This window comes from Hippopotamus amphibius, chromosome 6 (genome assembly GCF_030028045.1).
Source record: "Hippopotamus amphibius kiboko isolate mHipAmp2 chromosome 6, mHipAmp2.hap2, whole genome shotgun sequence".
Taxonomy (NCBI): domain Eukaryota; kingdom Metazoa; phylum Chordata; class Mammalia; order Artiodactyla; family Hippopotamidae; genus Hippopotamus; species Hippopotamus amphibius.
The window spans coordinates 29,494,615-29,507,958 of record NC_080191.1 but is presented as its reverse complement, the minus strand read 5'-3'; the positions used below and the strand labels follow the sequence as shown (position 1 = coordinate 29,507,958).

At 35.1% G+C, this 13,344-nt stretch overlaps 1 protein-coding gene across 4 annotated transcripts in view; it reads left to right on the top strand.

The window, feature by feature from the left end:
• Nucleotides 1-13,344, top strand: part of TBC1D32 (TBC1 domain family member 32) — a 208,683-nt gene that overhangs the window by 67,525 nt on the left and 127,814 nt on the right. For all 4 annotated transcript variants that reach the window (XR_009054257.1, XM_057738443.1, XM_057738445.1 and 1 more), the window contains 3 exons: nt 5,148-5,349; nt 5,901-5,983; nt 13,121-13,259. Coding sequence is in view for 3 of the 4 variants with exons in the window: in XM_057738443.1 (XP_057594426.1) it covers nt 5,148-5,349; nt 5,901-5,983; nt 13,121-13,259 (424 nt within the window). In the remaining variant the exon portion in view is untranslated. The remainder of the gene's footprint in view (nt 1-5,147; nt 5,350-5,900; nt 5,984-13,120; nt 13,260-13,344) is intronic.

The following is a 13,344-nucleotide window of genomic DNA, read 5'->3' as shown; positions in this document are numbered from 1 at the left end:
CATGGAATATCTTTTTCCATCCCTTTACTTTCAGTCTATATGTATCCCTTGGTCTGAAGTGGGTTTCTTGTAGGCAGCATATAGAAGGGTCTTGTTTTTGTATCCATTCAGCCAGTCTGTGTCTTTTGGTTGGAGCATTTAATCCATTTACATTTAAAGTGATTATTGACATGTGTGTTCCAATGACCATTTTCTGAATTGTTTTGGGTTTGTATTTGTAGGTGTTTTCCTTTTCTTGTGTGTCCTACTTAGAGAAGTTCCTTTAGCACTTGTTGTAAGGCTGGTTTGGTGGTGCTGAATTCTCTTCACTTTTGCTTGTCTGGAAAGCTTTTGATTTCTCCCTCAAATCTGAATGAGATTCTTGCTGGGTAGAGTATTCTTGGCTGTAGGTTTCTCTCTTTCAGGACTTTCAGTATATCCTGCCATTCCCTTCTGGCCTGCAGAGTTTCTGTAGAAAGGTCAGCTGTTATCCTGATGGGTTTTCCCTTATATGTTGTTTGTTGCTTTTCTCTTGCTGCTTTTAATATTTTTTCTTTGTGTTTAATTTTTGTTAGTTTGATTCATATGTGCCTTGGTGTATTTCTCTTTGGGTTTATTCTGTATGGGACTCTCTGTGCTTCTTGGACTTGGTGAATTATTTCCTTTCCCATGTTGGGGAAGTTTTCCACTATAACCTCTTCAAATATTTTCTCAGACCCTTTCTTGTTTTCTTCTTCTTCTGGGATGCCTATAGTTCGAATGTTGGTACGCTTAATGTTATCACTGAGGTTTCTGAGACTGTCTTCTAATCTTTTTATTCTTTTTTCTTTTTCCTGCTCTGTGGCATTTATTTCCCCCATTCTATCTTCCAACTCACTTATTCGTTCTTCTGCCTCAGTCATTCTGCTGGTTATAGCATGTAGAATATTTTTAATTTCAGTTATTTTGTTATCCATTGCTGTTTGTTTTTCTGAGTTCTTATGAACTGTTTCTTGTACTTTGTCTATTTTATTATCGAGATTTTGTATCATTTTTACTATCATTACTCTAAATTCTTTTTCAGGCATTTTTCCTATTTCCTCCTCATTTATTTGGTCTTGTGGGTTTTTTTCCTGCTCCTTTGCCTGCATGGTGTTTCTTTGTTTCCTCATGGTTGTCCAAACTTTTGGGGTTGCTTGTCCTGGCGATAGAGGTGTTTATAGAAGACTTTCCAAGCCTCACACTAATGTCCAAGTATTGGATTAAATGAATATTAAGTCTAGGAAACACATACATGTATAAGACACACAATTACTGAATCCGTTAGGACATAAGGCTCTAGAAAGACCTGACAGAACCCCAGTGTGCTATCAGATATTCAAAGAGAAACCCAACAGAAATTGACAACTGAAACAGAACAAATCAGAGACAAAAGCAAAAGCAAACAAACAAACAAATAACATCCTACACATACAATCATTAATCCAGGGAGATTTTGTAAGCTAGGATCAAATATAGAAAAGAGCCAGAGTACCACCAGAGAGAATGGAGATTCTCAGAATGTAATTAGACAACTGTACTAAGAACTTAGATACAGACAAAAGCCTAATATTAAATACCAAGGCAGTGCGTCATCTGGAGAGTAGAGCAAGGTGTCTGAGCAGACCGATAGTGTTGCTTATAAGTATGTTAAGATAAAAGAAACTTAAAAAGGCTGGAAGAAAGGGGAACAGAAGAGCGTAATGTGGTTGGAAATATGCCAATAAAAAGAAAGGAATAGAAATGTATAAAAGATAGGGATGAAAGGAAAGTATGAGAGATATATTGTCCGTACTACCAAAAACTTAGCTGGATATAGAAGTATATAAAAAGGCAAAAAAAAAAAAAAAAAGAATAAAAAATATCATTAAAAAATTATGTTATAAAACTTGTAGATCCCTTAGGGCTAAGATCGCATTTAATAAAGAAAAAAAAAAAAAGAGAGAGAGAAAAAGAGAAAAAAAAAAAAATCCAGAACTGATCCCAGAATGGACCAATTCCATAGGTATTGATACTATTATTTCTGTTTCCTTAGCGTCTCAGCTGTAAGTGTCCTTCTCCTCGCCTTGGGTTTTTTTGCATTATTCTGTGACCAGCAGTGGTTCCTTTATTGTTCGTCTGTAAGCGTCCGTATGTGGGGAGGGAGAGAGTACAATAGTGGCTCCTTCTCCTGGGAGTGAGTGAGCAGTGGCGCACTGTTGTTTCAGTCAGGCTTGGAGGTGCCTGTTGCAGAGGGACGCTGGTGGCTCAGGCGTAAACAGAAAGTCTTAGAGTTGGGCCTCTCTCGGGTTTTTGTTGTTGTTGCTGTTGTTGTTGTTGTTGTTGTTTTTTTTTTCTCTTGGCAGCCTCCCTGCTGCTGGCATTGCAAAGGGTTTTAATGTAGCCCCACCCGAGCACCTGAGGGTGCTTGTTATCCCTGAGCGCCTTAGGTGGCCCATGGGCGTCTCTCCACTGCCTGTTGCAGAGGCGCTGAAAGAGAGAGAGAGGCTACTCGTGCGGGTCCTCCCCCCCCCCCCCCCCCCCCGCCCGGGAGCCTGCAGCCTCCAGCCGCCATCATGGCCGGGCAGCTCTCAGGGACGGGCACTCCTCTCCGTGGACCTCCTCCCTCCTGTCTTCTCAGTCCGTCACCCTACCGGCAACAATGTTTCTCACCCTGAATCAGCTCTCCGGTTCCCACGCTCCCGCTCCCGGATCTGCCGTTCAGCTGCGGATCGATGTCTCGGTCCGGGAACGCTGAGCTGCGCTGCGGACCCTCCGTATGTTTCTCCCTCCCTCCCGTCTGCCACAGCTCCGCCGCTCCACCCTCTTTGAGCCTTCGTAGATGCCTCCCTACCGGCTATGTTGGGCTCCCCGCAGTCCTTTCTGGTGTCCGAGGCCGTCTGCTGGTGTTCAGCTGGCTCTCTGTGGGAATTACTGCATCCTTCCGTGCATTCCTAATGCATCTGTGGAGAGGGATGCACTCCATGTCTCTCTACTTCGCCGCCATCTTTTCCTCACTCTATCTGCATCCTTCTGCCCACACTGTTGACACTCTGCAAAAACTTCATTTTAAGGTGTTAAAACATCCTCCCTATAGTCCTGATCTTGCTCCATTGGACTTTCACCTGTTTGGTCCCCTGAAAACAGCCCTAGGAGGATGAAGCTTCACTTCTGATGAAGAAGTGAAGACAGTGGTGCATTTGTGGCTCTCAGCTCAGCCTAAAACATTTTTAATGAGGGAATACGAAAGCTTGTTGACAAATGGACAGAGTGTATTGAAAAGCAAGGAGATTATGTTGAAAAATGATGTATTTGTCTTTAAAAGTTAAAGTAAATTCTACATCCAGAGTGTGGATAATTTTTGACTGACCCTCGTAGGTCCCATTTGTTTATTTTTGCTTTTATATATTTTAGGAGATGGATCAAAAATATATTGTTATGATTTTATGTCCAAGAATGTTCTCTCTAGCATCCTATTCTTGTTGCATGAGTGTAAGTTCTTACCTCTGTGAAGGTAATGAAGTTTTCATTTGTTATTTTATTTTTCTTTTCAGATAGACTTTTGTATTTGTTATCTTGATCTCTGACTTTTTAAATTAGATTTCTTCAAATATATTAAACTTAGTAAAAAGCTGCTTGAAAATCATGCAGGGAATTGGACTTGTCGCTTGTGGCCTTTGCTGTAGGGGAACCTTGCTGTGGTATTATTTGGGGAATCTCTAATGTCAGTATCTTTAGTCTTGTCTTTGTTCTGATTAGAGTCCATAAAGAAGGCTGTTATAGTTAGCTGCCTGAAGAGAGTATAAGCCTCGTGGGAGAAGATGGTTGAATGGAAAAGGTGATGGGTCTCAAGCTTTAGTGTATAAAACGTGATTTAATCCTGTGGTGCTTGCTATCATTTTTAATCTCTTCCTACCTTCCAAGAGGTACAGGGGCATCTACAGTGGAATGTGGAAAGGAATCTGGAGGTCAAATTTCTTCTTAAACTGACTTTCAGGCGTCTCTATTTTAAGTCCCACTTGTACCCCCGATAACAGAGATTTTTGGTGCCACCAATTTGAGTTTTTTGAGAGGTTCTATGAAATCATGTTGATTCTCTTTTCTACACTGTGGCTGATCATTCGGTTTTTCTAGGCCCTGAATTACTCGTTTTTTCTAGGTTCCAAAACTTTGTTACTATCATATCATTTTTTTCCTCCTTGTCCTTGATGGCTGCAAGAGCCTCCTGAAAATTTTGTTTAGTTTTGCATTTTAATTTTTCAGGAGGGAGCAGATGTGAATGTATGTGTTCAACCTAACATATTTAACCTGGAAGTCTTTTTCTTATTCATATATAACAATTATTTTAAAATTAGGAAGACTAACCCTTTGTTATTCGTTAAGGTTTCTTTTTATTGTCCATTTCTTCTCTATTTTTTTTTTCCTGCTGTATAGACATCATTTAATTGTATGTAGTCAAGTTTTCCCCAGTCATTATCCTTATGATTTCTAGGTGTGTTTTTTCTTTTTTAAAAGCATCTCCCTTACATTGAAGTTGAACAGATAAAACATAAAATGTTAGAATTTCTTCTGAATCCTCATTGTGCAGTGGTTAAGAGTTTCTAACTTTATTAGTGAAAGACTGGATACATCTCAGATGTCCAATAACAAGAGGCTAGTTGATTGAATTATGTTTATACAAAGCAGTACTGAGCAGCTGTAAAAAGGGGATGAGGAATTTTTTGTATACTGCTATAGAGTTATCATCAGGATATATAAAGTGGGAAAACATAACAGAAGAATGTTTATAAAATGCATACCTTTTGTATAGTAGAAGGGAATGTGAATAAATACCATTATGTTTGTTTTTTTTTCCTCAAAGGGGAATGATAAAAGAATAAGCTGAAAAGTAATAATTTTAGAGGAAGGGAAAGAATATGTGGATTGGGGGGTATAGGTATAAAACACCTGGGATTATTCCTTGATTGTACCTAGATTTGACTTTGGAATCATGTATCTGTTTTATATACTAAATGTTAAAGTTAAAAAATAGAATTAAAAAAAATTCAAACAAATGGAAATAAGTGAGCTTAACTACCAAACAGTCAAGTTAGTGACATACCCATGCAGAGAAAAGCAGTTTAATGAGGTTAGGTCACTTGAAATACATTACTTTAAGTATTATCTTTTAGTCCCACAGGTGCTCATATAATTGCCCAGTTTTCAAAAAAACTTCTTGATGAAGATATTTCTGTTTTTTCTGGATCGGAAATGTTTCCTGTGATTAAGGGAGCTTTTACTTCTGTGTGTCGTCAAATATATGGTACATGTGAAGGCTTGCAGGTGTTAATTCCTTATAGTTTGCATGAATCTATGGCAAAGGCATGGAAGAAGGTAAGTATTTTCAAGCTTCATTTTTCTTCCCTGCAAATCTTTATTTCTAATATGGTCACTATTGTAATATCATACTACAGTTAAAATATTTTACTGCAGCAAATATGACTTCTTTAGCACCACAGTACTTCAAGGGGACATAATGCTTTCTTATTTGGCACAAGATGACTTCAGTACATCCTCTCCCTGTAGGACAAAGCTCTACGACCTAACTGGGCACTACAAAGTCTTTTCTTCTGAAAGGAGAGGCTTTAAATAAATTGTCTCTGCATAGACTGACCCTTTGGAAATTATTTCTGAGCAATTTTTATGTATAGCAGCTGGGTTTTTGTTATAGACACCGGAGATCATAATGTAGCAATAGTCAAATATTGTATATGTCAGTATCTTCCCCCCACCCCTTTATATGCTTTATTTATGAAATACTTTACATGATATTTAACAATCAAATAACTTAAAATTTGCCCGTAATTTAATTTTTAATTAATGTTGCCTGAGAGCTTATGAATAAAGCTATCAGTAAAAAAAAATGTAAATTTGTTATATTTTAGACAAGTTTGCTATCAGAAAGAATTCCTACTCCAGTAGAGGGTTCTGATTCCGTTTCTTCAGTAAACCAGGAATCCCAGAACATGTAAGTACAATTGACTTAGGCGCATCTGTTTTTTCACACTTGCTGGAATAATTTCAAAATGAGAAATGTAATAGAATACTGTGGCAGAAACACAGGAAGCTAGATGTGTATATATAATATATAGGATCAAGGAAAAGTACACCTAGGAGGAACTCTAGAGATCATATATACTTGTACCTTTTAAAAGAAGAAAAAATAGCAATATTTATTATACTTCAACCTGTATTTACATTTTGGGTTAGGAAATGTGACATTGTATTTCCAGAAAACCTGGAAAATTATGAAATACTAAAATTGGAAATTCGGTAGAAGTAGAATGTTTTCAAATGCCAGTGAAGTCCATCTACATTTAAACTATAACTTTTCAAAATGTGTGGGGTACATTTTAATTAGATTTTGGCATTGGAGAATTATTTAAATCAGTATTTATACTAATTTTTAAATTTAGATGTTTTCATGTTTTTTTCCACAAATATCAGTAGGATATGGAATCAGATTAATGAGGAATATATATATATTTTAAAATTGTGATATATTCCTGGAATCTCTTTTTAACTGAGTGTTGGCATAATCTACAAAGGTAATTAGAACTTTAAGTGATGTTCAGTTAAGAGAAAATTAAAAAATCAACATTTCTCTTTAGGTAGACATAGTTTAACTCAAAAAAAAAAAAACCACAAAGCCTTTTGCATTTCCTTAATGGTGTAATGGTTCAACAAATAGTTAATTTTCTAAAAATCAGTTGTAGTTTTCTTTTTTTTCTGATATAGTTGTGAGACTTAAATCAACTGCCATCTTTTTCTTTGCATGAGGGGGTGAGTAAAAGTTGCTGCAATTCATTTTTTAGGTAATTTCTAGATCTGTTTTCTTCGATCTATGATTTATCATTTCATTCATGCGTTCATCTTCTACTCATTCATTCAGCTGTTTATTGGACCAAGTGCTTTGCTGAGTTCTGAATATATCTGTGTACCTTAGAGAATTTATTGTGCAGTGTAAAATACAAATAAGTAAATACAGTGTGGCAATATAGCATGCTAAATTTATGATAGGGCTCATTCAGGGTCCCTTGGGAGCTCACTTGGGAAATCTTTCCAGAAGAGGTTGTCATTAAACTAAGTTAAAATGAATACATGGATATTAACTGGATAAAAAGGGGAAAACATTATTTCGGGTAGGAGAGAGAGTGTGGTCAACAGGCTAGAAGTGAGAGGGAACATAATCAAGTATTTAACACATTTTACTGACAGTAATAGTTTGGATTCTGGTGTTAGAGTGTGAGGGAATTAATAAATTGTATGTCACTCCTTCTCTCCTGTGTTGTAAACCAATTAATAGAGATAAAGAAGTCAGGGAAATCAAAACACTCAATAACATAGACTTCCCAAAGATCAGAAGAATTAGATTTACCCTTCTGTCACAATCAGCAGTGGACAGCCATAGGCTTTCCTCACGCTCAGAGGCAGCGCTTACAAAGATCAAACTTAACTGTGTAGTGGAATGGAGCAGACTGTGCTTCCTATAGGTAGCTGGGTCACAAGGAAGTGGTGGACTGGCGGAGAGGCATTGCCTCGCCAAGCATGTTTAGGTCATCTTACGAGTCTCCTGAGTCCCTTTTCAGTGGGGAGGAGTTAGTGATTAGGTGGAGAGAGGCAAGAGTGTTAAACTGGGGAATGTGTTCCATATGTAAACCTGATGCCAGAGGAAAAAGAAGTTCCTTCAACATCTGTTAATGTCTTAGAAACAAATGTTTAATAGTTTTTGATAAAATAGAACTGTTTTCATTTTTGTCATCAAAATCAATTCACCTCATGGAGTTGAGTATCTTTTGCGTTAATTGAAAAGTTGATATGAGATGGGCATTATTTGTTCCACTGTAGTTTGGTAAAACTTGAGTGTAAAACAATTTTGGCCAGTTAAGCAGACTAGCCTGTCTCCAGTATGTAGCAGGTGCTTAATAGCTTGGTTGAATCAGTGAAAGAATGAGTAACACTTCTACCACCAGCCACTAGTTTCTAAATAAGGACACTGATAATAAGACTGAGATCTTAGTCTTAACCGAGTAAGGTAAAATGAAGAGTAAGGTGCTAAAAAATCTGTATTTTTGAGCCTTTGACAGGCTAATGTTAGGCATTTGATCTTATTTTCTGACACTGTCTGTTGGAGATTTCCTCTCCATCCTTTTCATTTATTGGCGCATACAATACTATAGAGAAGATAGAAGCTGCTGTGTAGTCATCATAGGTGATGTCTTAAATCTAGACTTTGAAATGCAACCCCAAATGAAATTTCTACAAGGCTCATTTGATATCAATTATTGCAGTGACTGCAAATTACTTAGGGCCCATCCATAGGGTGACTATAGAGAAGAATGTAATTACAGAAAAACCAAAGATGCCCAACCTGCCCCAACCAATCACCAAGGGGCCTTTGGTAAAACTAGAGGGTGAAATAACGGGGGATCTTTGATCTGCAGCAAACAGCCTATGATCCCAAAGATCAAGCTTAATTGTCATCAGAGTGTTTAACCCTCTATAATATCTAATCATTCAAAAAATGGAGTCTCATAAGGCAGTGTGATCATTACCTATTGTCCTAGGTGGAGGGTTCTCCAAGAATGATAAACAAATTCAGTAGTTTAGATGTTCCTTCTGTTTTGAAACGTTGAGTGTTTTCACTATAATTTGAAGGGAGAATTAAATGCTAAGTTAATAGCAGAAATGATAAGCTAAAGCATATTAATTCTTTCTCAAAATTATGTGATACAACCTGCAAGTTTTTTGCCTATGGTTTTGCTTGTGGAGAGTTGGGGTAAACTTTTTAAAAACACAGTTTCTTTAATGGTTAATAGTTCATTCAAGTTTTTACTTCTGCTTGAGTGACTTTTGACTGTATATTTAAAAAAAACCTTTTTTTAAATCTGAATATTTGCTTTTTTGGTGTTAATTTGTTCAAAGTATTCTTGTGATGTTAAAAGAATTCTTTAGCTGTAATTATTTCTCCTTTTTTGATTCTTAGTATTTTTTGCCGCCTCTCCCCAACCTCTCACCAATTTATTTGCATTAGTTTATTCAAAGACCAGATTTTGATTTCACTAATGTTCTCTTTTCCTGTCTATCTTCTCTTCTTCCCTTGCTTTAGTAGTACAGGAAAGCAAGTGAAAAGGGGATTGAGAATGGATATTAAAAGAAGGAATCTGCATCAGCCATTCCAACTTGAATATATTTTGATATGTAGCACTTTCTTTATTAAGCTTTTATAAACATTAAGAAATTTCTATCTTGATTTTACTCTTTAAATCCATGAAATATTTGGAATACATTTAAGTTTTCAAACATACTTTTCTTTTTATTACTACTATATTTTACTGATGATTTCGAATTCATTTTTATTCTTTTCAGAAAACATGGATTGCATGATATGTATCCTTTTAGGCTGGTTGAGATTTTCTGTTGTAGTACAGGGTCAGTTAAAACAAAAATCTGTGCTTTTATGTTCTTTATTGTAAGTAGATAGAGATATTCTAAATTTTTAATATTTCCACCAATATTTTGTCTGTTTATGTATAGTCATTCACTATAAAAGTTGATTAGTCCATTTCTCTTTGTAATTCTGGGGTTTTGTTTTACACATATTTTAAGTTATTATGAACATAATTCAGTTTCTTGGGAACTTTTTATTATGTAGTATTTCATTACTGCTTTGCCTTGTTTTATATTGTATGTTACTAATATTGCTAAATATACTTTGCTTTAGTTAGTATTTGCAGAGTACATTAGTTAAGAATGTATCTGTTTGCAGATAGCTCAGTAACACCTTTTTTTTTTTTTTTCTCATAAAGCAAGAAGTCTTATGGAATACTATCCAGGCATTGACTTATTGATGCTGTTTGAGACCCATCCTTCTTTTTCTATTCATCACTAATGTCTGTTTTTTGCCCTCAAGTTTGTACAATGGCTAACCTCTAGATCTCTCAGCTACTTTCAAAGAGGAAAATGGTTGTAGAGACAAATGACTTCTTAATATGATGCTTTGTCTTTTGTTTAGGGGAGGTATCTCTTTTCATTAATATTTTTTGTGAACATCTCACTGGATTTGCTGTATGGCCACTTCTTGCTGGATGGGAGTTGATGAAAAAGGAGTTTAGATGGAGATTAGGTCAGCCTGTTAACACAAAGTATTTTTTTCATCTCCTTATTTCCTGTTATTCAGAGCAGTAAACTTTGAATTTTTATGCCATCTGACAATCTCTATTTTTTATTAGATGAGTTTAAGTTTTTTACATTTTTGCAATGCTGATATTTGGGGCTTATTTTTCTTATTTTGTATTTTCTATTTTTATTCCATTTTCTTGGCTTTTCCCCCTTTATTGCCTTATCTTAGATCAGTAAATTTTATCCTGTTTTTCCCTTGGTTTTGACTTTATAAGTCACTGTTCTGTTTCTCTTTTTAAGTAGTTGTTCCTAAATTCTCAATATATATTTAACTGTATATTTTTCTAAGAAAGTATAAAGTAATTGGTATTTATATCATGCTTTGAAAAGCAATATAGAGTTTAGCATACTTTGACCAGTTAGTGTTCCTCTAAATACTCCATGACTCTGTCTTGTTATAGTTATCTAGAATTTTGGTTTTATGTTTTTTAACCAGCTGATTTATTTCTTTACACAGATATTAAATTTGTTGACACATTTATTATTTTACACCATTTTTTGAGACTTGTAGGCCATTCTTTCTGATAGGCTCACTTTTTTTCCTAATGAAGTATGTTTTTAAGTTTCTAAATATATTTATCCTTTAATTGTTCTTAAGGATTTGAGGGTAGTAAACTGTCCTTATCTCTCTATGTCTGATAATAGCTATTCTCCTTCCAGCCCACACAAAGCACTTTCACCCCCTGTCCACAGCTTTTGAGGTGTCACATTTTCTTTTCTCTAAATGGTAGTTTATCTGGGTATAAAAGTTTTGATAGACAATCATTTCTTATTAGTATTTGAGGCTTTATTCTACTGTCTTCTAGAACAAGTAGTAACTGATAAATCTGTTGGTATAATCACTTTTATTTTATGCATCATAGCTTTCCCCTCTCATAGCCTTTAATTTCTTTTTTGGGATGTTTGCTATTTCTGTGTGATTTAAGTTTATCCTGCTTACTTTTTTTTTAAATTTTTATTTTATATTAGAGTATAATTGATTAACTCCTACTTGGTACCTTGAAGGTTCTTTTGATCAATAGCCTGGACTGGTATCTTTCTTCAAATCTAAAAAATTTGTAGTGTTTTTCAAATATTTCTTCTATTCTTTTGGAGCTTTCACTAGATGTATTTATACCTTTTAGTATATTCTGTCTCATCTGTTTTCTCAAATGTTTATTTCTTATCTAGCTACCATTCAATTCAATAATTATTTGTGGCTGAGAGATTTCCCATTTGCTTTTTTTTTTTACTTTTTTTTTTCCATTTGCTTTTTCAGTTTTTTTTTTCCTTAAATACTTTCAAGATTTCCAGTTTTTTTTTTAGTATCTTTTTCATTTGTGCTTTTTGCTTCAGTTTTAATGGAAGATTAAAAAATTTCCTTTAAGCATCATAAATAATTTAGAAATAATGACTTTATTTCAGCCGGAATGGATTCATTTAATGAACATTGATTCTGCTGGCTCTTAGCTTTAGATGTCTTTTGAAGTTTGATTGCAAGTTCATTTTAAAATGAGTCTTTTTTTCCTTCACTGCTTTCCTCCCTCATTTTTCCTTTCTATTTCTATGTTCTTTCTTCCCTGTCCAGAAGTTTTATGTTTTTTTTTTCACCTCCATGTTTTAAATTAAGATTATATTAATTAGCATTTTGAGGCTCCTGTTGGTGATGATGAGGATATTGCATATACTGTTAAAAGTTAGACGATGAATTGATTATCTGCTCATTTCTAGAAATGAAGCTTTCTCTGTATCCTCATATCTCCCTAGGCTTATGACTTGTCAAAAGCCCGAGTTCTATACATATATAAGTATTTTGTTTATATATTTTCTTTATATAAATTATATATTTTAATTTTAGTTAAAACATATACTATTTTTCGTAGTCTTACCCAGTCATGAGTCTTAAGCAGTGAGCCTACCACTGGTCATACATCTTGTATGTAACTCTTTGAGTCCTTTATATCTTATTGGAGTCAAATTTGGTTTCCATTGCCTACATTTGCCTCAGAACTAGTCCTCCTTTTTTGTCCAAGGGATATGTATTTGGTGTTAGAACATAGTTATATATTTGACCATTGCTTTGTGACCAGCAGAGGTGGGTATGTGTCAACATGTGCTGGTTGTTCCTTTTTTGATCAGAAAAGTTCTAGGTTTCAAATCTCTTACCAGTTTCAAAACATGCTTCTGAAACTTCCTTGGGCAAAAACAGGCACACTTTTCCATGCTCTGTTTCACTGTACATATAAACATTTGATTTTGACCTATTTTAATACCTAGTTTTCTTTGTAGGCAAGTAGGAATATTCAGTAGGGTGGGTAGAAAATTTTCTCTTACTTCTGGTACTTTGGATGAAGTGCTGATATCCCCTCCTGTGTTTCGAAATTTCTAGCTCTGACTCTCCTGTGTACTATGTGTTTTCTGAATGTCTCAAGTTGTTTTTGTTTTCTTTTTCTCTGGAGAATGTTACTGGCCTTTCAGAATAAATCTGAGAAAAAATGTTATTCTCCAAAAGTAAAACTAGGAACCGATGAAAATAAAGATAAAATGACTGATATGCTTTAGAAAGTCAGAAGACAGATACTCGTTAATGAAAAGAAAGTTTAGTGGAGAGTTGGGGCTTGGGGAATCCAGGCACAGCAGAATTATAGTAGGAAAACAGAATGAAATCAAGGCCTGGTTGAGGGAATCTAGGTGTAATGAAAATGCTGACATTTGTGGTTAATATTTGACTCCTTTAGTGAAGGAAAATTATTGGATAGAAGAAATAAGAAAAACAACTCACTGTCAGGGAAACCATGATGTTTGCCTTATTTTTAAACATTTGAGTACTTTGCAGCCAACATATACTCTATAAATTTAATTGTTATTTAGTATTACGCTGAGATTTTTTTTTCAGTTTTGAATATAATAAAGACGTTCATACCTTTCTTTTTACCTCTTTCAGTATGGCTTGGGAAGAGAATTTGTTAGGTGATTTACTAAATTTTGCTGCCACTCCCAAAGGACTACAACTTCTTCAAAGAACAGGTGCCCTCAGTGAATGTGTGACATTTATGTTCAGTCGATACGCAAAAAAATTACAGGTGCGAATTACCATCTGCCACAGGCAAAAGGAACTTTTGTTTCTGTAAAAGCCATTAAGAACATTGTTCTGTTTTCTTTGTGAGA